This window comes from Myiozetetes cayanensis, unplaced genomic scaffold (assembly GCF_022539395.1).
Source record: "Myiozetetes cayanensis isolate MyiCay16 unplaced genomic scaffold, myiCay2020 scf17, whole genome shotgun sequence".
Taxonomy (NCBI): Eukaryota; Metazoa; Chordata; class Aves; order Passeriformes; family Tyrannidae; genus Myiozetetes; species Myiozetetes cayanensis.
The window spans coordinates 886,895-911,158 of record NW_026087378.1 but is presented as its reverse complement, the minus strand read 5'-3'; the positions used below and the strand labels follow the sequence as shown (position 1 = coordinate 911,158).

The window sequence follows — 24,264 nt, the reverse complement described above, 5'->3', positions numbered from 1 at the left end:
ACACTGGGGTCTCAAGGCTGTGTGAGACCCTCAGGGACAATCCAAGTGTTCTGTAGCAGTTCTGATGTCATCTGCAGCCAAACTGGTGTCTGACCAAAGAGAGAAGCTGGGCCTGGTTTGTGCAACACCTCCTTGCTCTGCCACCCCATCAGTTTTCTGGGAACAGTTTTCCTAAAGACTCTCCCCAGGAGAAGATTGCCCAGGAATGCTGTTTTTCCATCCTGCCATGTACAGGGAAGGAAGATGCCCTTCCTCTTGGGCTGGTTCCTGAAGAAGCATTAAGAACCAAGAAACATATCCAAGAGGACATCTCCCAAGGAGAGCTTGGCTTGGGTCAGTCCCTCACCTGTGGCTCCTGGCCTCAGGCATGTTTGCCCATCCAAGAGCACGCTGTGTGTTGGGTGCAGGTCCCTTCCCAGCTGTGCTCCTGGTAGGAGGCAGACTTCTGCCTTATGACATTTGTTCACCACTGAAGTTGATGTCACAGCGTTCCCCCCACCCCATCAGGCAGGATGGGGCAGTGCCAAAGCTCCCTCATCCCCAAGACGTGTTCCCTAGAGTGCAGGAAAATGGTGGAACACCTGCCAGGTGTCAGCAGCAAGTGTCCCTGTCCTCTGGCACCTGATGGCCTGGGCAGCACCCTTCCCTCTGCCCAGGGCTCCAGCTCCATCCTCTTGCTTGGCATCTTCCAGTCTGCTCGCCTGTGCTGCCTGGAGTTGTCCTGGGCTCTCTGGTTCCATCCCCACTGCCTCCAGCTGGATCTGGCTTGGAGCTGGGGTCACCTGCGATGTCTCAGGGAGCAGGAAGCTCTTGGGGTGCACAGCAGTGAGCTTGGGCAACGCTTGTGTCTGAGCTAGAGAGCACCAGCGTTTGCTCTGTGTTATTCTGGATTTAAAAGGAAAAAAAAAAAAAAAAAAAGGGATTGCTCTTTCCCAGTTCCTGTATTTCCTGAGAGCAGCCTAGCTCCTAGCTTATCTTCAGACAGCCTCAGGGGTATTCCCTTGGAGTTTGGGAGTTTAATCAGGCATTGCTGGGGCATGTGAACTCTGCGGCGAGTCGCCGTTCCCAGGGAGGGGAGCGCCTCTCGCAGATATTTGGGTTGGCGTGCCTGGGCTGGGGGCTGGGCTGGCTGGGAACGCGCTGCTGCTTTTCCTGGGGATGCGACTGGGAATGGCCGGGGGCGGGGGCTGAGTGACGACCTGCGTGGCCGGGGGGGATTGCAGGCAGGATGTTGGCAGCGGCCGCGGGCAGGGTGGGGTCCCTTGGACACTCCTGTGGCGGGGCTGCCTGGGCTTCACCACGCTGGTTTGCACCTTTCATCCCCCCCAGCCCTGCCTCTGCCACCTGCCTCTTTTCTTCCCAAACCCGTGGATTTTCCTTGTAGCATCCTAGGCGAGAGGTGCTGGTCCCCACCGTCCATCCTGATCCAGACCTGGCACCCTCCTCCTGGCCTCCCTGGCCCTAATCTGACCAGTGGACTGGGCAGAGGATCAGGATCCCGGTGGAAATGCCCGATGCCGGGCTCTGCCTCGCCGGTGGAATCGAGGGCTTTGTTGCTGGCTCTTTCACAGGCAGGGTTTCTTTTTTTGGGGGCTGGATATATTTCTGGCAAGTAAAATGACGGATGCTCTGTTTCGTTTCCAGTGGCAGCGTTTCAGATTCCTTGCTCCAGGGCAGGAGCCGAGCGAACTCCGATTCCAGAGCAGCTCTGGTACCTTGGCAGCTTAAAGGCCACGGGGTTTGCTTGAATGACAAGCGGTGCCGAGCACGGGGAAAGCTCGGGAGAGGCAGCTCTGTGCTCGTGCCCTCCATCTCTTGCAGGAGTGAGAGCCCACAGAGGCAGGGGAGGCAGCTTTACGTTATCTTCCCGCTCCGCAGGCAAACTGGGGGGTGGTGGAACAACAACAGGGAGAAGGATGGCGAGCCCTGCCTTGTGGGGGTGCTGCCCGTGTCGCTGCCAGGGAGACGGGGAGAGGCACAAAGTCTTGAGGCACGGCTTTTGTCTTCTCCCCAGGAGCATCCTCTTGGATGCTCTTCCCCCAGCTCTGCCTGTGCCTCCCCTCGTACCCAGCTCAGAAGGATAGAATCACGGAATCATGGAACGGTTTGGGTTGGAAGGGACCTTAAAGCTCATCTTGTTCCACCCCCCTCCCATGGGCAAGGATACTTTCCCCCAGACCAGGTTTATCTAAGCCACATCCAACCTGGCCTTGGACACTTCCAGGGATGGGGCAGCCACAGCTTCTCTGGGAAACCTGTGCCAGGGCCTCACCAGTGCCTCCAGAGCGATCCAGGTGCAGATCCCAGTGGCTGGCTGAGCTGCATCCCACAGTGCTGGTGAGCCCAAACCATTGGGAAGGATGGGACCTGCTGGGATTCTGCAGTGCTGGCAATGAAGCATGAGGGATTGGTGTCCAAAGCCTGGATGGATGAGGGCAGGTTGGGGCTTGCCTGTCCCTCACAGAGCTCCCCTGTGCTTTCTTTTGGTGCTGGAAAGGACCCTGATCACTGCCCGCCCCCCGAAGCCCAGTCTCCAAAATCTCTCAAGCCTCTCTGGCCCACTGGGCTTACTGGAAGCGATTCCCCTGGGCACCAGGGAGTATGGGATTCCTGGACTGGCCAGCCCCATCGCTGTGGTGAGTTTTGGCTGTGCTCAGCAAGGCTGTGGGGATGGGAGGGGACCCACCCAGGCTCCCTGAGGGCTGTGGGGTGCCCTACTGGCCCCTCCCAGAGCTGAGCTGGTTCTTCCCCCTGCCAAGCCCTGGCCAAGCAGCCTTCCTCCTCCCCTTTCTCTTCTTCCTCCTGTTTCCCTACTGCCAGCGAGGCCAAGCAAAACGTGGAGCTGACCAAAAATAACAACCGCCGGCAGATCCAGACAATGGATAAACCCCCGGTGAGGGCGAGGGCGACCCGAATCCTCCCAGAGGAAGACGGGATTATTCGCCGTCCTCTTAGACATCTGTCAATAGCTGCCGTCTGCGGACCCCGGCGGCTTTCCGACAGGGCCACTGCCTCCCCGGTGGGCAAAGTGGTTCTTCCAAAGTGGTTGACTTCCAGAGTAGGGATCGTGGTGGCTTTGGAGCACCACGAGGTTCTCACCACCCACTAATGGCCAAGTTCAAATGCACTGAGCTGGCCCTGGCATTCTCCAGTGGTGACCCTGGCACAGGCGCTGCCATGGGTGCACCGGCCCTTCCCACTGCAGGCTTTCCTGGGATCTGAAGCAGCCCCTTGGATTGTGCTCTGCCACCATGGAGCTGCCTGGTGGCATGTAGAGGGACGAGGTTTTGAGAGGGCTGGGAGCGCAAGGGGACGTCTCCAAACTGGAGCTGTTCTTGGAGGTGGCACTGATGGATTTGGGCACTACCAGAGGTGACACTTGGAGGTGGCACGGATAGATTTGAGCACCGCTGGAGGTGGCACTTGGGGATGGCACTAATGTATTTGGGCACGATTGGAGGTGGCACAAATAGATTTGGGCACCATTGGAGCTGGCACTTGGAGGTGGCAGGAATAGATTGGAGAACCATTGGAGGTGGCACTTGGAGGTGGCACTAATGGCTTTGGGGCTCTTCCCCATCCAATATTGCCATGTGACTGTGCCTACAACTTTTTTCCTTATTTTTAATTAACTCCTTGTGGCTCTGCACCTGCCAGTGGGTCTCTCCATGACCTGGTTGTCGGTCAGACCCCCAGTAATTGATGCTGTAATCGCCCCATCTGTTAATGGAGCAATTCACAAGTCTTAGCTTGGCCTGGGCGGGCTGCCTGTGGGTCTCCCCAGGACAAAGGCATCCCTGGGTCCACCCCAGCTCCTCGTAGGCCCTGCAGGATTCCTGTTGTTCCTGGCATTTGCCACCGGGCAGCGCCTGCCCCATCCACCTGTCTGCAAAGCCCTGGGTTCATCCCGCCTGGTCCCCTGAACCTCACAGCCCTGAAGCACCATGGTGGTGGGGAGAACACCAGGAACTCCTCGGATCAAAGGGCTGGAGTCCCTCCAGGAGGGTCTGGGGGGGGCTTTGCAGAGGACAGGGGGGTTCTGCTGGGCTGGGATTGATGGCGCATCTCCGGGGCGATGCCAAGCCGAGGGGAGTGGGCGAGCGGCAGAGCCGTGCCACGGCGCGTGAATGTCAGATGCTGCTTGGCTGCGAGCTGGGCTCGTGCGAGAGCAGATCTGTTCAATCCCATTTGGAGAGGGGGGGAGAGGCGGGGAGGTGGTGGTGGTGGGGGGGGCCCTTCCCCAGGCTCAATCTGGTGGGTTTTAGTTACAGTCGTTTTAGGATTTGGGCAGCGAATTGGTGCAGCTTTGGCACAGGGGGGGATGGATGAGCACCGAGGCTGCCAAGCCTCCCTCATCCCCCGGAATTGAGGAGGGGGGGATCGCGCAGGTGGGCGCAGCCCCCTGGGCTGAGCCATCACCCGGCTCTCTGGGCAGCAGCTGGGCGAGCGGAGGAGGGGAGGAGGCGCCTGGCGTTGTCCGCAGGGCACCCGCAGCCCTGCAATGCTCGGGTGGACGCTTCAAATCGCGTTATCTCCATAACCGCCCGGCTCTGGCCGCTCTGAGTGGCAGCGGAGATAAGTGGATTTCCAGGGAGCGCCTGGTCGTCTGACATTTAAGACTCCTTAATCCGTAACCACCACCCCGTGGAGGCAGGACGCAGCCACGTTTCCCGGCCGGGGCAGCCCCAGGCACAGGTTGGTCCCCACAGTGGTGGCTCCAGCTGTGCCAGGGCGACAGGGTGAGGTTCAAGGATGTGCATGGAGGCGGTGGTATCCCTGGGGACATCCTCATCCTCCACTCAGTGGTAACCTCCTTGGAAGTCCAGGGCACCTTGGGGATAGTCTCTGGGGTGTTTGCCGTGCTGGTGGATTGAGAAGGTCACTGCAGCCATGGGGTTACGTGGGAAAAGCCACAATCTGTGGGGAAGAATATGCCCTTGCTGGATCCCTGGTGTAGGGAGCCTACTGGGGAGGTGGCATCACCTCCTGCCTGCTCAGCAGGATGCAGCATGGCCTCACCACGCTGTCCCCAAGGATGCACCTGGCAGGACACATCCTGGCCCTCGCTGTGTGTGCGTCCGGAGCTGCTCCTGGGGGGCATCACCGGGGCTGAGCGGCTGCCTGCAAGGAGGAGACGGGTGAAAGCCACTCTGTGCACCATGATGACTCGCCATCTGCTTCCAGGGCGAACTCCAGATGCTGGATTTAATCTTCCATAGCCTTTTTAATTCAGGAGTTGGCTTCTTAACGTCCCTCAGTGCCACCTCGGCAGCAGAGACGAGCAGAGCGGCTGCCACAACTGGCCCTCCGAAGGATGTTCTGGAGCATGGGAGATGAACTATCTCCGTGTGAGTTGCCCATCTGGCGACCTGTCATACCTCGACCCGTCATACCTCCGACTCCTTAAGCTGCCCAGGGTGAGCCTGAGCATTCACAGCACTGCCCAAACCTCCCCCAGGCCTGGGAGTCCTCTCTTGATGTCTGGAGAAAAGGTGGTGGGTGACCAGTAACTTCCATGGTGCATCCAGCAGTGGATCATCCGGCTGGACCAGTTTTTGGGAGGATGAACTCGAAGAGCAGAGCTCGGCGGGCTGTTAGGTTGACAGAGGTGGTGGTTTGCAAACAACATCCTTGTCTTTGCCTCCAGGTGTTCCTGGTTATCAGGCACCGTGTTCTCCCTGGATGGGTGTCCTGCAGGAATATTCAGCCTTGGGAGATCACGGATTGATTTCTCACTTGGTCCTCCTGCTGTGGGACACGTGGCCAGCAAGCCTGCAGTCAGGGCCTGTGCCATTTGGCCTGTGTCACCTGGTGGAGGGAGCAGCAGGTTTGACCGTGCTGTGGAAATGGGGCACCTGGAGCTGAGTCGGGTGTTGTGGTGCTGGGGTCGGAGCTGCTTTGAACCTTGTTCTGGTGGTGCTTGTTTTCCTGAGCCTCTGACCTGGGTTGCAGCTGGGCCATCTGACTCGTGACGCTGCTACAGGGCCGTGGTGCTGCTCTACCCACTGGGTGTCTCATCCCAGGCTGTGCTTCAGACACCACGATGCCTCCAGGGTGCCTTGTCTCCCCCTGCATTGCTCCCACCATGGTCCCGTGCTCCTGGCCCTGCCAAGGTCCTGTCAGCTGTGCACCAGGGTGGCTGAGGAGCACAGGAACCACCTCCAGCGCTGTGAGGGGAAGGAAACTCCATCTGCAGCCTCCCTAGACCTTCACTTGGGATGCTTTGGAGAGGGGCACAAGCTGGTGGTGGGCACCCTACTTCAGTCTGTCCATGGCATGGCTGAGCCTGTGCATCCATCTGTCATTCCCTCCATCACCAGGGAGTGATGGTGGTGGTGGAGGGAGGTGGGGGCCATGCTGGGCGGGCGGCTGCACGGAGAGGGGGAGGAAGTGGGGACAAAACCCCGGCAGAGGGGACAATTACAGCCTTTCTCCAGGCTGAAAAGACGCCAGGGTCCCTTCCGTCCCCGTCCTCCGTCTGCCGAGGGCGGACAAAGCCACCACCCCCGGTGCCCACCCAGCGCCCAGGGATTAGCAAAAAGGCGAATTTTGATTTTCTCCCTTTGTTTCCGGAGCACGGGAGCAGCTCGGCATCAGCTTTGCTGCTTTCTTCTCTTTTTACGCCGTGTCTGTGCACAGCTGACCAACCGGCGGCTTTTCCGGGAGGAGGGTGATTTATTTAAAATTAAAGGAAAGCAGAAGTTCTTCTCTTGAAGATGAGACTTTTTAGGTCGGCGGGAGCTGATGGCTTTCCAGCCATGCAGCCAAAACACTGGGGAGCCGGCTGGAATTTGCAGCTTGTCATTTTTTTCAGGAGAAGCGAATCTTCTCTCCTGCTCCCCACTGACAGTGAATGGTGCCTGCAACTGGGGGGACTCTCAGTCCATTGGCTGGCAGGGGTTCCTCCGGGTGCTGGACCACCAGAGATGATCCTTTTGCAACCTTTATTTATTTTGGAGTTGTTAGGACTATTGCAGCACAGTCCTCTGTGTGCGGTGTGCAGGGAGCCCCAGGGCAGAGGAAGGGGGATGCAGGATGGTGTGGTGCTGAGAGCTGGGGGAAGATCCAGGGAGTGGAGAATCCCATTTTTTTCCCCCCAGGACCATGGGAGAGCACGGCTGCCCCATCTGAGCACCCCAGGCTGGCGGGAGGCAGGTCTTTTCGGGTGACCCTTGGAAGTCATGGAATGGTTTGGATTTGAAGGGACCTTAAAGACCATCTTGTTCCAACCCCATGCCATCAGCAGGGACACCTTCCACTATGCCATGTTGCTCCAAGCCCCATCCAGTCTGGCTGTGGACACTTCCAGGGATGGGGCAGCCACAGCTTCTCTGGGCAACCCGTGCCATGGGTGCTGTCCCTCACCCCGGCAGCACACCAGGCTTTTAGACCCTGTGGGCTCAGCCTGGACCTGGCAGGGTGGCTCATTGCAGGGGAGGAGCAGTGTCCTGCGAAGGGCTGGGAACCCCCTGGGCGTGGGTTGGGGCCTCCTGACCTTGGTGGTGTCCCCTTGAACCCTGGCGTCCCTCCAGGCTGCTAAGCTGCCCCGTGCAAAGACCCGGCCGAGGGAGCCCATCACGTGCCCCTTTAATGCCGCGGCCGGGACTAAGCACCTTCTGACAGGGACCCAGATGACGCTGCCCGGTGCCTTCCCCAGGGATGGGGGCCGGAAAAGGGGCAGGAACGGGAAGGGGGAGGCTCGCTGTCTTTACTCGGGTCAATCATAAAGAAGGGATTAAGATCATTAATTCCTCCCCCCGCTGCAATTAACGACGGGGCCGGGCAGCGGCTGGCGAGGAGCAGAGATGTCGGCTGTGCTGGGTGGTCCCGCGGTGTCAGAGTGTGGGGGAACCCCCTTTTGTGCAATCTAGGCGGGCACCCCCAGCACACGGATCCTGGGGTCCCTGGAGGGGACAGTGTGGGGACAGCCCCGTCCCAGCTGGCACAGCCGCGGTGTCCGGCGCCTGCTGCCGCGGTGGCCCCGGGGGCCGGAGGGCAACGCCGGGTGGTTGCAGATGGTGGGAGCTGGCGCAGGCAAAGCGGCAGCCGGGACAATGGCGGGATTGTGCAGTGGTGCCGCTGGCACAGCTCGGCACGGCTCGGTGCAGCACCCCGTGCCAACAGCGGGCACTGCCTCGCGCCTCTGGGGCTGAGCGGGGCCAAGGCGCTGTGTGCCCCGTGTCTCCGGCGGTGCTGGGGGGCTGCACCGGGTGGGATGGGGTGCCCTTGTCTCACCGTGCCACCCACTGCAGCCGTGGGTGCTCAGGGGAGCCCTGCGCCAGGCTCTGCATCCATCGCCCCGGCTGGGAGGGCTGTGGATGAGGGGCTCAGAGCTGCTGGCACCCCATCCGTGTGGCATGGTGGGAAGGCTGGCAGGTCTGGCTGGCTGCAGAGGAAGATGGGAGCTGGTGGAGACGGTGAACACAGTGTGGCTTCAGCTGGTGTCCTCCCTACTTTTGGCACCTAGACCCCACCCCGTGGGGCTCTGGGGACGCCTCGGTGTGGCATCGAGCCCTACATCGGCACAACCCGGCTCTTCGCCAGGGTGATGCAAAGCGTGCTCCTGGTTGTGGCTGGGGACCCCCCGCAGCCCCCTGGCAGCCACAGGGCGAGCAGGCAGGGTGGCAAATCCGGGGCCGATCCTGCCGGGCGCTTGGCTCCCAGCTGGGCGCGGAGCCGGGCGGAAGAGGCGCAGGGCCGCAGGAAAGGCGGCCGCGGGCAGGCGTGAGATAACACCCCCGGGCGCTTTATCTCACATCCTCCCGTCCGGTGCTTTTCCTGCTGCGCTCCCCGCTCCGGCCCCAGCGCCCCTTGCTTTCGGCACTGAGGTGTGACCCGTCCTAAGGTCTCCAGGGGCGGGTCCCCCACCTCCCTGGCACAGGGAGCTGGTGATTCAGCTGCACGGCAGGAGCCCGCCCACGCTCCCAGCCCCCTTCACCCGTTTGGGGCGCACCCCACCTGGCCGCCACCCAGCATCCCCTGCCTGGCGTGGGGCTGGGGAAGGGCAGCCCGTCCTGCCGCCGCAGCCCTCCCTCCCCACGTGGCCTGGCGAGCTCCCTGCTGGAGCCCAAGCCCTGCATCGATCCGCGCTGCATCTTAAATCCCGCAGCAGCTGAAGCAAGCGGTTTTCAGCGCCAGGGCGGGGGGGTTTCTTCGTGGGCGAGCCGGCTCTGGCACCGGAGTGAGACACCAGGGCTGCTTCCGCAGCCGGTACCGCGGTGGTTGGCGCAGGGACCTTGCCCCCATCGGCGTTTTAACGAGCTGTGTCCGTGGGAAAGGGCCCTGGGCTGTTACCGGGTTCCTGGGATTATACGGGACATGGGGACCCGAAGGGTGATGGATGAGCAGGAGTGGGGTGTGGGGGGCGCAGGGATCCTCCTCACTCTGCTGCACCACCCCTGCGCAGGAGCGAGGGTCACAGCAGAGCCCACCACACATGGCCACATCCCTGCCTGGACTCCAGAGAGGAGGCTGTCGGGATAGCCAGGATGGAGGGATGGGGTGGCCGAGGGGCCTCCTCCCAGTGCCGCCCTCCCCCAGCTGCCGCCGGGGTGGGGACGCGGGTTCCTGCTCCACTAAGCCCTGCAGCTTTTCTCCTCTAAAGCCTGATTACTTGGCGGTGCCTGTGCGTGCGTGTGTGCTCGGGAGGGAGGAGGAGGAGGAATTTCACAACAACAAGTGTTTGCAGCCACACTGGGCCCAGCTGCCCGCGAGTTGCCCCGGGGACAGTGGCATAGCGTCCGTTCCGGGAAGGCTTTGCCTGTCACCGAAGAGCCCGGGGCTCCTCCGGAGCGGCCGGGCATGTGGGCTGGGCACACCAGCGGCACGGCAGGAGGTCAGCACTGGGGCTTGGAGTTGGATGCTGTGGCTCTTCATGGGGCTTGGAGGTAGCTGCTGCAGCATCTTGGTGGGGTTTGGAAATGAACACCATGGCTGCCCGTGGGATTTTGAGGTGGATATTGCAGCTCTTGGGGGAGTTTGGAGGTGCATACCGTGGCTGCCCATGGGATTTTGGGATGGATATGGCAGCTCTTGGTGGGGTTTGGAGCTGGACACCATGGCTGCCCCTGGAATGTGGAGATGGACACTGCAGCTCTTGGTGGTGGGGTTTGGAGGAGGGTGCTGTGGATCCCTGTGGGGCTTGGAGGTGGATGCTGTTGCTTTCCATGTGGCTTCCTTCCCCAGCCCAGTGCTGGCCCAGGGACATGAACCAGGAGGAGAAGGAGGACAAGGAGCAGGAGGAGGGAGAGGGGTGCAGCCTAGCCTGAGCTGGGTGAGCAGCATCACTGGGGGTCATGGGAGCTGGGACGCTGCCTCCGTGGCACCCAGCTGGGGGAACATGGGCAGCTGCAGGGTGGGAACCAGGCACCCTTTTCATGAGCTCCAGCTCCCGGCTCGGGAGCATCCCGCCGGCGCCTGCGGTCCCATCCGGCGTGGGGCCGCACGCCGCTGGAGCGGAGCAGGAGATGAGCCCCGTGACTTCCCTGGGGCTGCCATCCCTGGGGGAGGAGAGCCAGGCACAGAGAGTCTTTAAGCATCGCAGTACCATTGCTACCAGGCCAGGACTTCCCCTGTGACCCCCCACTTCTGTCTGGATGGCGACCCTTTTAGAGAGCAGCGGAACGGATCTCCACCGAGGTCCGTTCCCTGGAGTTCCTTTGTTCACGGCGCTGAGACTTTCATGGCAGGGGGAGGAAGAGCCGCTTTGAAAAGCCCTTTGGCTCTTGCCAGCGCTAACTCTCTTTTCTTTTCTCCTTCCAGAGCCGCGTGGTGTGTCCCAGAGCCGCAGAGTATGTCTGTGCACTGAGAGCGCCCTGAGTCCTCCACAGCCGGCGCGGGAGGAGACGCCCCCGTTGATGCGCGTTCCCGTCTGAGCGTCCCCGGTGCCCGGCGGGCTGGTGCCACCAGAAGGGCTTTGGGAGTTTTTTCGCTTTGGCATTGGGGGTGGGGTTTGGGTTTTTTTTTTAATTTTGGGGTTTTTCGTCCCTTTTTTTTTTTTTTTTTTTTTTTTTTAAATTTTGGGGGTTGGTTTTCGTCGTTGTGCTCCGAGCACCATGTCAAATTCGGGCTCCCATCACGACACTGGGAACAAGCCAGAGACGGAAAAAAATAACCAAGATGACTCTCAACCCCCCGTCAACTCCGAGAGGAGGAACAAAAGTGGAATAATAAGTGAACCTTTGAACAAAAGTCTTAAGAAGTCCCGTCCACTCTCCCACTATTCCACCTTTGGTAGCAGCAGCTCGGTAAGCGAACATTCAGAGAAAGGCAACCCCTTAGCTAATGGCAACGATGCGACTGTGGATAAAAGTCATTCTACCTCAAAGCACAAAAACATCTCTAGTATGCTGAGCAAATTAGACCGGATGTCGGAGCTCTCCTCAGAAGGACAGACCGCCCTCCAACAGTTTGCTCAGTCGACAGAAATGCTCAAAAGAGTGGTACAGGAGCATCTTCCTCTAGCAGGCGAGCACGGGACTGGTATCTCTGACATGGAGGCAGTCTCAGCTGCAGAGACAATGAACGGCCCCTCTGATTTTCCTTACCTGGGGGCTTTTCCCATCAACCCAGGCCTTTTCATTATGACCCCTGCCGGCGTGTTTCTGGCAGAGAGCGCGCTCCATATGGCTGGCTTGGCAGAGTATCCCATGCAGAATGAGTTGGCATCTGCCATCAATTCGGGGAAAAAGAAACGGAAAAGATGCGGCATGTGCCCGCCCTGCCGAAGACGGATAAACTGCGAGCAGTGCAGCAGTTGTAGGAATCGCAAAACTGGCCACCAGATTTGCAAATTCCGAAAATGTGAAGAACTCAAAAAGAAGCCTTCTGCAGCACTGGAGGTAACCGGCCCCTCTCAGGCACCCTAACCCCTCCTCGGGCTGCGCTCCTGGGTTCGGATCTTGCCCTAGATAATAAAACACCTGGTACTTCTTACTTTTTTTTAATTTTCCCTTTTCCATTAACAGGTCTCGCAGTGAGATATGTGCTCTGCCCAGTGCCCCCAGACCCTGCCCCTCCTTGCATACTAGGGTTGATTGGTGTGGGGAGGAGGGCTGGGGTCTCTCCCTGGGGCACCTGGGCACGCTGAGCTCCACTCTCCTCTTTGCAGGAATGGGGGCTCTACTGGGGTTTTGGTGGTGGTATCCCTTGTCCTGAGCGGATGGCAGCTCCCTGAGCTGGGGAGTGGCGTCTAACCCCAGGGGGTGGGGAGGAAGGGGGTGACTTTCTGGGTCAAAGCTCAGAGTAACTGGTGATGGTGAAACTCGTGGCAGTGGGTGCAGCCAGAGCCCAGCCCCTCAGCTCAGTCTGCTCTGAGCACAGCAATCCCTGGTTTTGGGGGTAAACTGCTACAGTGTGCACTGGGCAGCATCCCCTGTGGTGTGGCTGTGCCAGGTCTCCCATCCATGGGCCAGCATCCATTTGGGATGGTCAGGATGAGGCCATAAGGCACCAGATGGATTTACCAGTGGTAGCAGTGCTGCAGTCCCCTCTGGCAGTGTCCCTGCTCTGGCACCCTGCGGAGCTGGGAGCACCTCTGCTCCTGCTGGGGATGCCCAGGTGCCCTGGGGTGAGGCTCTGGGACAGTGCTTGGGTTGTCACTGCCCACCATGGCCCACCTGTGGATGTTGCCCTTGGCTTTGGAGGAGAGCTGTTGGGTTGGGGTGTCACCTTGCCAAATCCATAGGGCACGTGTGACATTCATGTGGGGACCACAGGGAAAATCCAGTTGTGTGGGTCTGAAATTCAGCTTGGGGCCCATGGGCAGCTGCTGGTGGCATGGTGTAGTGTGGGTAAAGGCTGGGTGCCAGCAGTGCAGGGGTGTCCCGTGGTGCTGCACACCCCTGGGTGCTCTGGGCCTGTCTGCAGGATCCCCAGTGTGTGTGCTTAAGCCAGGTTTGATTCTTCTGTGAGCTGATCCCACCGTCAGCTGGGCTTTATCCTTCTGGTGAGTGCATCCCCAGAGCTGGCAGAGGCTAAAAAGTCACCTGGACATCAGAGCTGGATCGTGCATCCTGGCACGAGGGCGTTGCCCATCCTCTGGTGGTCCCAACGCAACCAAAACCCACTGCTCCCTTAGCCACATCCTACGTTTTTCAATTAGCATCAGCTCTGAATGAATACTGAAGGGGAAAAAAAAAAATCTATTTGGGCGGTGGGGATGAGGAGAGGGGGACTGTGTCTTTCAAAAACCGCTGTATTGCTAAATTATATTCTTGTTCTAATTTGCTGAGTCAGTGGTCTGGAAAAAGGGAGAAAGGGAAAAAAAAAAAGTTCATTTCTTCCAAAGAGTCCTAAAGCGGGTCAATAGACTTGGAGCTCGCAGCAGCCACAGGAGTCGCTCCCTTCTCCTGGCACTGTGCTGGGTCCAGGGGTGATAAATAGCACCAGGAGCCCATGAAACACTCACCCCTGTGCCTGGCTTCTCCATCTCACGACTGGCTGAGAAACTGGGGCCACTGAAATAGGTAGAGTTCATGTGGTGGAGTTGGGCCTCACCAGACATGAGTCCCCATCCTTCCTGGGCACAACCATTGGTGTGTTGAGGCTGAAGAGAGATGCTGTGCTGGTGGTGGAAGCCTGGGTGGGTGTGGGTCACTCCAGGTCATCACCAACCCTTTTTCAGGACAGATCCTCCCCTCCCTCACAGTATATCCACTTGCACCATGTGTTGACCTTGATAAAGCTGAACAAGGCTGTGGCTGGGTCAGGGACACTGTGACCCCAGCTTATGTCCCAGGGTCACCTGGGTCAGTGGCTGAGTTGTTAAACCTAACCCCATGTCAACCAGCCTTGGTCATATGTTGTGTTGGGCCACCTGCAGGGCAACCACCGGCACCTGCCTTGTGGTGGAGACCGGTCTGGAGAAGGCTGGCATGCAGAGGTCCATGGACTGCTGGTCCTGGGGGGGTGCCATCACACCACTGTACTTGATACTGGGACAGAAGGGGCCATTCAGTGGCCCTTTATATGGAGCTGAAACATTCACAGGCCTTTGTGAAGCATCATCCCCCTCTGTGGGGAGTGCTGCCATTGCCTGGGAGGACAGTGACTGTGTCCTGCCAGCCCTGTGCATCCAGAGGAACGTCCTCAGAGAGCCCGGACAGGGGCTGCAGCTGTGATTAAACACTGATCTAAAATCAAGCAGTAAAAAAAAAAAAAAAAAAAAAAAGAAAAGAATTAAACCTTTATGGTGGCATAAAAAAATAGGCTAAATCCCTCAGCTGTAGTTAAGCTTTATCTGCACATCTACAGAGCCTGAATAACCAGTTACTGCTGGTGTCCCACTCTGGTGGTGGCTGCCTGGGGCTCCGAGACCAGTGAGGCAGGTTGGGTGCTCGGAGCAGGCAGCAGCACGTCCCTGCACTGACCAGGCTCCTCTGGGCTCTTCCAGCCCCAGCAACCCTGGCTAATGCCATTGGGGGCTGCTGGCCAGGTCACCCTGGGCCTGTCTGCAGAGCTGTAGGTCACACAAAGGCCATGAATAGTTGGGATTTGACTCAACAGAGCTGTTTTCCATCCAGAGAAGCTGTGATGAAGTGCCTTGAGGCCCCAGATAGCACCGGTGAGGGTCATTGCCACCCTCACGTCAGCCTCACAGAGAGACTCTCACCACGGAGGACAAGGGGTGAGGGTTTTAAACTGAAAGAAAGTAGATTTAGGTTGAACTAAAGGTAGATTTAGGTTTAGATTTAGGTAGAAATGTGCTGAGGGTGCTCAGGCACTGGCACAGGTTGCCCAGAGAAGCTGTGGCTGTCCCAGCCCTGGAAGTGTTGAAGGCCAGGTTGGACGGGGCTTGGAGCTGGGATAGTGAAAGGCATCCCTGCCCATGGCAAGGGTGTGGAATGAGATGATCTGCAAGGTCTGCTCTAACCTAAACCACTCTGTTAGTCTGTGATTGTGATGATGAGGGGGATCCATCCTGGGCACCCACATTAGAGCTGGTTGTCCACCTTCCTTTGGTAATGAAGGAGCAGAGGTGTTTATCAGACATCTCCTTTCAGGCCCATAAGGAGCCTCCTCACCCCTTGTTCCTTCTCCTGGGATGATGGATCTGGGCTGGTGGCCTTTGCTGGAGAGTCCAGCATGCTGTGCCCTGCCTGTTCTGCACCCAGTGCCTTGGGTGGGATCTGGTGTGGGTGCTTTGCTGTGCCACAGCCCTGTGCATCATCAGGCAGAGGCACTTGAGCCTTCCCCAGCTGCCTGATTATGTGTCACAGAGACCTTTGGGGAAGGGGTGGTGCCTGCAGCTTGTGACTGCCCCAGCTCAGTCTGCCCAGAGGATTTGACACGGGCCGGGAGCAGGAGCAGGGGTGATCTGTCAGCAGCCTGGTGGGCACCACCAACTCCTGCCCATTCCAGCCCTTCGCCCCCCTCCCCTTGCCTATTCTATGTGTGGGTTGTGGTGCCTGTGGAAGTGAGCACGTTGAGGTCCCTCCTGCAGGGGTGGGGGGACACTGCCCTGGTCACTCATTGAGGCTTGATGGGTGAGCTGATCCAAGAGAAGGATCAGTGAGATCAGTCTGACTCCTGTGTGGGGTTAGGGACGGAATGTGGTGTGGGTTTGACTCTTGGGATGCTACATGAGGTGTCCTAGGCCTGCACATGGGCTCAACGCCAGGAGCTGGGGCTGTGTCCCCCCATCCCATGGCAGCCCAGTGTGCTGTCCTGAGCCCATCACCACAGCCTGTGGTCTCCTTCCTGCTGGTGTCCCTTGCTTGTTTGGAGATGCAGGAGCTGAATGGAGGGCCCTCTAAGGGGATTGTGTGCCTGTCCAGCATGGTTTGGCCTTGCTTGGAGGCTGTTGGCACTGAGAGGTGGTGTGGTCCTTGCATACTCTACCCGTGTTCCCATGAACGTTGTACAGGTTTTCCAGCCCATCCAGCTGGGAAGCATCCCTGGTTCTCCCTCCAAAGGACCACAGTGCCGTTGGGGCATTGCCTGGAGGTGGTTTCAGAGAGGTCTCATTCACTGTTGGGCACAGTGCTGGGTGTGAAGCTGAGCATGGTGGGACTCCTCCCTCTTCCCTGTGAGGTGCTGAGAGTTCCCTGGTGGTGCCCGGGGCTGCTGTGTTGGGGTCAGGGTTGTTCACTGAGGCCGGGGGTGATGTTCCCTGTGTCCCGAGCAGCTCCCTGGCTGGTGTCCCCGAGCCTGTCCAGCTCACTCCCTGCCTCAGTTTGCACCTAAATGCACTCCTAAACCCATCTGTTGGCTGGGGTCCTGTCCCGTGGGTGTCTGTCTGTCCATCCGTAGCAGGGACAGTGGGGGCTGGCACCAAGGGGGCTGTTGTGCCAACTCCCCGTGGCCCGATCAGTGTGCTCACGGGAGGGGAGGTTGGGGGCTGTGCCACTGTCCTGGGGACACGGGAATGTGGGAACACTGGCCGAGCTCCTGTGCTGGTGCCCTGCCAGGGTGGGAGGCTGGCAGTGGGGGGACCCCAAGTTCTTCCTCCAGCTGGCATCCTGGGTTGGAAATCCTGGGATACACGGCTGCTCTGGGAGGTGCTGAGCCCAGGGTGAATCTGTCCCAAGGCTGGGGTGCTGGGCTGGGGTGAGGGGTGGGTGCCCAACCCTGCCGGACCCGACCTAACGCCTTGTCCCTTCTTCTTCTGTCCCCCCTCCCTGTCTCTCTTCCTTTCCAGAAGGTGATGCTTCCTACAGGAGCCGCGTTCAGATGGTTCCAGTAGGAACGGGAATCCCAAAGCTCTGTCATCCAAGTGCAATGTCACTGCTTGCTTGTGTTGTCTCAGGCAAGGGATTTTTGGCTGAAATGAATGGATGCACCTGTGTCTCTTTAGAACCAAAAATATTTTCTCGCAAATCTCATTCCTGTTTTTATAATTTTTTTCTTCTTTTTTTTTCTTCTTTTTTTTTTTTTTTGAGTTCGTTTTAACATCTTCGAGTCCTAGTCAGACATTTAACTGCTTTTCAAATAAAAAAACAAAAAAAATAATTAAAGAAAAAAACAATGGATCTGTAAAGTACCAAGACTTAATAGACAGAGTATGGACAATCAGTTTCTTTCTGTGTTTTGGTGTTGATGTTGTTTATGTGTGAAAGATGCAGTACTTGTGTAGGGAATGTAAATTTACAGTAACCTTTTAAAATCTAGTTACTAATAAGCACTACTGTAATTTAGCACAGTTGTTTAATTGCACCCTCATTTATACTTTTTATTTGATTCTTTCCCATCATACAATAGAGTGGATAGTTTCTAGAATGCCTCAACTTCATGTTTATAAATGAGAATATGTTTAAAGCGATGTAGTATCCCTCCTCCTCGCCATTCACCTCTGGAAAGTTTTAACCCGCAAGAGGGTCGGTATAAAAGGTTGAAGAAAACAATTGCTACACAACCGGCGGAATTCACAAAAAAAAAAAAAGAAAAAAGGAAAAAAAAAAGAGTAAAAAAAAGTCAAAAAAAAAAAAAGTCATTGTTAGTTTATTAATATAGAACCAGAAATGCTGCATACAGAAAATCCTCCTAATTGCAACGGTTTACTCCTAGAAGTAATTTTTGTAAACTTAACGGAAGTTCAGATCAAAATAAACCAGAATATTGCAGGACCTGTGCTGAAGCAGTTACGCAAAGTGATATTTCTCTTCTGTTCACCCCCCGTCTCTCCAGCTCTCTCTCCATCATTAAATTGAAATGCTGTTTGTAATGTTTTAGCGATCCAGGCTGTTTTTGTGAATAAAATGAATGCATGTTTTGTGTCATGATTTCCAGCTTGGTTATTTCTCTCCCACCCTTCTGTCCAGCCCTCCCCAGCAATGCTGGCCGAGGTCCCCGTGCCCCCCACCTGCCCACGCGCTGCAGTCCTGCCAGAGCGTGGTGGGACGGTGTGATGAGCCGAGCTGGAGTCGCCCTGGCTGCTAAATCCCCACAGTTAATCCCAGCAGTGGCTGGGCTAAGCCAGCCCGGCTCCTCCCGGGGATATTTCCCAGCTTGACCTGCCCGGAGTTTTACCCAGCAGCGCCAACGCCATTTGTTTTGGTAAAATAATATTATTAACGGGTCACGGAGAACCTCGGCGAGGCTCGTTTTGTTGGGACAAGTCTAAAACGAGCTGCCAAAGGTGAGTGGGCTCTGGGTGGCTTTCCAGGCTTGGCCTCGTGCTGGCACTGGGTCAGCAGGAGCTGTCTGGGACAACCAGAGGGGCTCTACCACAGACAATCCATCATGCTCACTGGTGGTGCTTGGGGTGCTGTGCAGGTGGGCTGGGTGCCTCTTTCCAACCCTCAGGAGGTTCTCCAGGGCCATCCCAGCCTGGCAAGAGGTAAATCCGGCTGGACCCAGCTCTGCCTTGCTGGGAGGAGGTAGCAAGAGCCTTTGTCCCCAGTTCCAGCCAGCGTTTGGACCAGCATCTGTTGACCAGATGTATACTCAGCAGAGGGGCGTGATGGCAGTGCATAAGCTCTGTCCCTGCCTGGCAGAGACCTGCCGGGATGGAGCAGAAAGTTCTTGGGGAAAACTGCCCCCAAAGCCCTCTCCAGCAGCATTCCACCCAGGTGGTTTGGAGCCCAGACCCAGGCACCCCGGTCACACCAGTGCCTGTGGGAATGACTGGAGCACACGGTGACAGCGATGGAGCTGGGCCAGCGTGGCGAGGGACAAAGCTCCAGGCCTGCAGGGACTGACTGAGCCTGCCTGTGCCCCAGCACTGGCATTCCCAGCTCGGCTCCGACCGGGGTGGCACTGGCAAGGGGCTGCTGTGAGCTGGTTCCCAGTTCGTGCTGCTCGGGCAACAGCCGAAATCACTTAGCAGGAATGGGGGGGGGGGTGTTATGGGAAAAAGGAGTCTGGCTGTTCCTTTTACGACTGTGGCTCAGGGTTGGGGCTGTGTGGAGGCACAGTCCTGGCACCCGGGAGGAGCCAGCCCTTACCCCATGCTGGGACAGTGTCCTGGGGAGCAGCATGCAGGGCCTCACCCAGCTCTGATCCCCTGGGGAGCTGCATGGGGGGTGCTTGTCCCACCCACAGCTGGGGCTGGGGACTGCTGGGAATGTCCCCCTGGTCTGGCTGTGTCACCCCCAACAGGGCTGTGCCTGGAGCTGTCGTTGGCACGGAGCAGTGGATGGGGAAGTGCCATTGGGGCATGGCAAACATGCCACACTGGCAGGGCACTGGCAAGGACCATGGGTATTAGAAGGGCAGATGAGCACTGGCAGGGGAAGGGAGCCATAGCAGGCATGTGGTGCTGGCAGGAAGGACATGGACATTATCAGGGGACAAAGAGAGCACGGGCTTCCCCATGTAGGAAAACAGGTTTGGGAGAAAGGAAGGAGGTAGAGACAGGGTGTGATTCAAACCCTTCCTGGGAGTGGGATGGGATGGGGAGGAGGTGAGATATGAGGAGATTGGGAGATAAGGTGCTGGGTGCCCTCCACCCCACTTCCAGCTCACCTCTGTGCTGGGCTGCATCCCTTTGCCCTGCAGGTGAGTGTGTAGGTGGATGGCCCTGTGCTGGATGGCCTGGAGCTTTGCCTAACGAGCTCCTGTCCAGGCAGGACCTCAGGCATCCCCTGAGGGTGAACCCATCCTCTCCTCCACACTCAGCCCCTGCCAGGCACAGCCCCTGTGCCAGGCTGTCCCCACCCAGGGCTGCTGTCCCCAGGGTGCCCGCTGGCAGCCAGGTGACACAGGGTGCCTGGGACGATGATAACGAGCTCGGCACGGCACTGAGGGACAACCCTGGGCGCTACCACAAGGGCTGGCTTCGAGTCGCTCTTAATTAACATCCTCATTAAACAGAGTTAGGAGAAGGGCAACCAAACCTGCCTGTGGCCCTAGGGCATGCTGTCACAGAGGGCACAGCCTGTCCCAATCCCTGCTTGGCCTTGGTGGCGTGGGAAGGGCCAGTGAGTGACGCCAGGTGAGGCCAGACCGTGGTGTGGGGTTGGTCCAGTGGTGGTTTCCACGTGGAGTGGCCTGGCTTGGCGAGGATGGATTTCAGGGTGAGCTGCAACGCCCACACTAGTGCCAGAAACACCCCCCATCCTGGCACAGGGGCACCCCAGCACTTTGTGAGGTGCCGGGCTCGGCTGTGGGGTGTCACCCACCCCGAGCCCCCCGCGCTGGGTCTCAGCCTGGTGCCGTGGGCTGACGAACGCCTCGCCTCGCCCCGCCGTCCCCCGGGCTGCAATTAGCAGGCTGACCCCGGGCTGACCCGCCCCCCCGGCGTGGGGATGGGGCAGGATGCAGGAAGCGCCGAACAAAATGTGCTTCAGCTGAGCCGGATGGCGGGCTCGCTGCGAGCGCCGCCGGCCAGGCGTGACCTCCCGGCTGCCTCATCCCACTGCCGGGGCTCGGGGGCTGCTGGGGCGGCCGGGGCCGAGGGCTGGGCGAGGGAGGCTGCGAGAACCTTGCTGGTAGGGTGGGAACGTCCATGAGTGTCGAATGCCGGTTGCTGAGAGGGGACCCAGTGCACGCCCGTTCACTCAAAGAGCCGGTTGGGATGCTGGGATCTGCTCAGGCTTCCATGGTAGGGACACTGCACATCCCAGCGGGCTCTCAGGGATGCTGTGCTTTTTGTTATCTCTGTGCCAGAGCAAGCCTGAAAAGGGCTTTTCTCAGGGAAAAGGAACCACGGAAGATACTTTATCCATGAAGGCTTGATATCCACATCACCTCCGAGGCTTCCAGAATTCCTGACCTACCATCACACTGAGATCTCCCTGTGCCTGAGCTGGGGCAGGAGGATGTTTATCCAACAGCATCCTTTGAAAGGACCCTTTCAAAGGTCCTTGGGTAGGAGCTGACAGGTGAGAGCTGACACCCATTCCTGCATCCCACAGACCCAGGTGTCCCAGGCAAGGCAGAGCTCCAGTGGCTCCAGCTGGCCAAGTGCCTTGGCTGGCTGCCCTTCTGTGGTTCTGCAGGAGGCTGGGGATGTCACTGCAGCCATCACAGGGTGGTTTCTGCACAGAAACTGCCCGAGGTCCTCCTGCCTTGGGGACTGGAGTGCACCAGAGTTGGAATCCTGCCTGTGCTGTGTCCATGGAGAAGCCGTCTTGGTCTGGAGTCAACTCCCAGCCCTGCACCACGATCAATGCCTGATTATCCCTGATGAGCAGGCAGGTGCTCCCCGATCCGCGCCGCTCTCCCAGCCAGCGCCTGGCGCTGCACAGCCCACGCCGGGCTCCCGCGTAATCGGGGGCTGGCTGCTGTGCCAAGGCCAGTTTCAGCACTGCGTCAAGATGTTTTAAGGCCAGAGCAGTCAGGATTTGTGAGAAATAGGTCGGCCTGTGACAGCAGAAGGAGGCTACTCAGTGCAAGACGCGGCGTTACCGGGCGGGGAGGCAGCGGCTGGCGCGGCGTGAGCCTTCAGCCCTCGGCTGACGGTGGGTGGACGACAGCGGCGGAGCAGGGGCTTAGCAGAGGTGACAGGTACCACCAGGCTGAGCTGGGGGTTGCAGCCTGCAACCTGCCTCGCCCTCAGCCAGGCTTTGGAGCTGACAGCCCTGGAGAAGCATCGGTCTGGCGAGTTGTGTCTCCCCCAGCAAAGTGCTGCAAGTGGGTGTGATGCTCGTGGAGGTGTCCAGATGGTGTTATGGATAGTGGGAACACAGGACCAGGATGCCCTATCCTTGTCTCCTCAGCCAGTCCTGCAGTCCCCCTTGTAGCTCTGACCCACCCTTGTAGCTCTGAGCCAGGGCTGGAAGATGAGATGCCCATGGGGCAGGAAGAATGCCCTGCACTCTCCTGCCTTGCCTTTGAGAACCTTAGGCTGGATTCTCCTGCAGCTGGGCTGGCTGGACACAGTGCCCCAAGCCTGCCCCATCACACAGCCCCTCTCCTTGAGCCCAAGGGAGCCTGGGGCAGGCCTACCAGGGGTGAAGGAGCTATTTCTCTGTGTGTTGTAGGCAAACCCATAAGTCAACAAGTGCTTATCACAGGTTATACTAAACCCAGGAAGGGTGCAGGAACAGGGCAAGCATGGATGAGACCTCCCTAATCACTAAGTTCCTTGATGATCCATTCGATCCCACCTGCTTTCTGGCTTTGCCTGTTCTCTTCCACCTGGTTGAAGGGAAATTGTGACCAGGGTGTTCCACAAGGCCACCTCCTGCCATGAAGGTTCCTTGTGGACAAGAAGACATAACAGGACAATCTTCCCTCTCATCCCTGCACGTGCCACATCACAGCATCATTTTGCCCTGGTAGAGCCCTGGGTCACCCTGGGTTTCTGCATCTCCTCACCTGCCCTTGCCACTGAGGTGTCCTGGGGGATCTGGGTGTGGGCAGGTGGGTGATGCCAGTGCCCACCTGCCTTCTGTCCTTGCAGGCTGGGACAGCAGCAGTGAGAGCCAGCCAAGCCCACCCCCCGGAGCTGAGAGCCGACGCCTCCATCAGCACATCCTGCTTGACCTTTACAGTCATTAATTTCTGCATTTTACCTGACGTGCTGGCCCTGTGCTTTTTAAAGCTCCATCTGCTGTGGGCAGTGATACCTCCAGCTGTGGCACGGCCATGACCCTCCTCACCTCCAGCAGAATTAGTTTTCCAGCTCTGGGAGTGGACCAGGCAGGAGACTGGCCTTGCAAGTCCTGCACCTCCCTCTGGCAGAGCTGAACCGTGCTGGGCAGTGAGCAGGAGCACTCAGCACAGCCCAGCACCTCTCAGCTGTGCCCTGTCACCCTCTAGATGCTCACAGTCCTGCGCTGGTGGGGTTTGCTGCCATTGGCAACCCTCTGCCTTGCCATCATGGGCACACATCTCCCACTGCCAGGCAACCAGGGCACCAGCCCCGTGGGAGATGCTCCTCCAACAAGACTCTGCCTCCCTGAGCAAGAGACGCCCTTCTCCTTGCTGCCAGGCAGGGGCTTTGCTCCAGGTTTTTCCCGGCGCTTTCAACTGGAGCAGGTGGGGTGAAACACAGATCTGGTGTGTGTGCTCCCCTCTCCCTGCAGCCAGAGAGGGGCTGCAGGCACTGGCCTCGCCCTGAGCCGCAGCTCCTGCCGCTGTGCGGGCCGGGAGGGCTCCCGCCGGCAGCACGGTTCGCTGCCCTGCCGAGAGTCCTGACATTTCTCCACCGAGACAGCCGCAGGGGGAGGTAGAAATTGGCTTTGCTGCAAGTACGTGCGTGTGAAGGGGGCTCCCTGCCCCCCCCGGCTCCAGCCCGTGGAGCTCCTGAGCTGCCTGGTGCCCCTGTCACCTCTCCTGGAGCAGGACTTGGCTGTGGTCCTTTCCAGAGGAGGCAGGAGCATGGCAGGGGATGATGCTGTAAGGGCAGTGGTGCTCCTGCAGGCTTGGGGGACACCGAGCTGGGGGAAGGGGTCAGGGCAGGGCAAGACATGAGGGGATGGGGAGTGCACAGGGAAAGGGAGAACACTTGTCCTTCGGGCAGAAGAATGAGAGAAAAGGGCAGGAGAAGAGGCAGGAGGTGGGGGTGGGAAAGGACAGAGCAGGGATGGGAGTCCTTGGAGAAAACACAATCTGTTGGGTGGGGGGAGCAGCTGAGGTCTTGGTGTCCCCACATCCTTCCAGTCCCACCATGACGTGGGCCATTAGGCACCCACATTTAAGCCCCAGCTGGCAAAGATGGGCAGCAAGACAGAGTTTGGCCCTCCAGGGTGAGCAGTGCCGAGGGCTGTGGGATGCCCAGGGGCGTCCCAGCGATGGGTGCTGACCTGCTCCCGCCCTGAGGAGGCTCTGCACCCAGAGCCACCTCTCCAGCACAGCGCAGAGCTGCCGCCTCCGTCCTCCCACCTCCATTTTCTTGCGTCTCCAGACAAAGTGACCGTTTATCCGCTTGGATTTCAAGCTGTGTGCACAGCCCCGCGCTCACCCCTTCGGCTGGACACGGGGAGGAAGAGGAATGCGACCAGGCAGGTTTGTGCAAACACAGGCACTGCGTGGTCCCCCTCGGTCTTTAGTCTGGTAAGCAAAATCAGCATCTAATCCAGATCAAACAGGACTTTAGCTCCTGTCAAAGGACTGATCCCCTATTCTGCCCAGGCTGTGGTATTTAAAGGGACATGGCCAGGTTAAGTACAGCTGGAAACAAAGGGGTTTGTGAAAAATCATCATCATAAAAACAACAACAACAAAAGCTGGGAAAGATTAGCGGGAGGAGAGACTATAATGAAATATAACTGCCAAAGAAAACTGTGGTTAATGGAGACATCTCCCTGGAGCATTTGAGACCTCAGGTAGTGGAGGAGGAAAGGAATAAGTGAAACCACTCAGAAACCAGCTGCAAAACAAACCAGGCTGTTCCTGGATCAGGGCAAGATCTGCCTTTCCTTTCTCCTCTCTCCTCTC

General features: G+C 58.4%; 1 protein-coding gene across 4 annotated transcripts in view; it reads left to right on the top strand.

Moving 5' to 3' along the window:
- Window positions 1-17,720, top strand: part of CXXC5 (CXXC finger protein 5) — a 35,979-nt gene extending 18,259 nt beyond the window's left edge. For 2 of the 4 annotated variants that reach the window (XM_050312056.1, XM_050312057.1), the window contains exons 2-3: window positions 10,762-11,840; window positions 16,640-17,720. In XM_050312056.1, the coding sequence (XP_050168013.1) occupies window positions 11,055-11,840; window positions 16,640-16,684 (831 nt within the window). In that variant the 5' untranslated portion in view covers window positions 10,762-11,054 and the 3' untranslated portion in view covers window positions 16,685-17,720. Of the gene's footprint in view, window positions 1-4,679; window positions 4,696-10,761; window positions 11,925-16,639 lie in introns of those variants that run through there. The other 2 variants (XM_050312058.1, XR_007628576.1) reach the window with 2 other exon arrangements.
- Window positions 17,721-24,264: the final 6,544 nt, after the last annotated feature.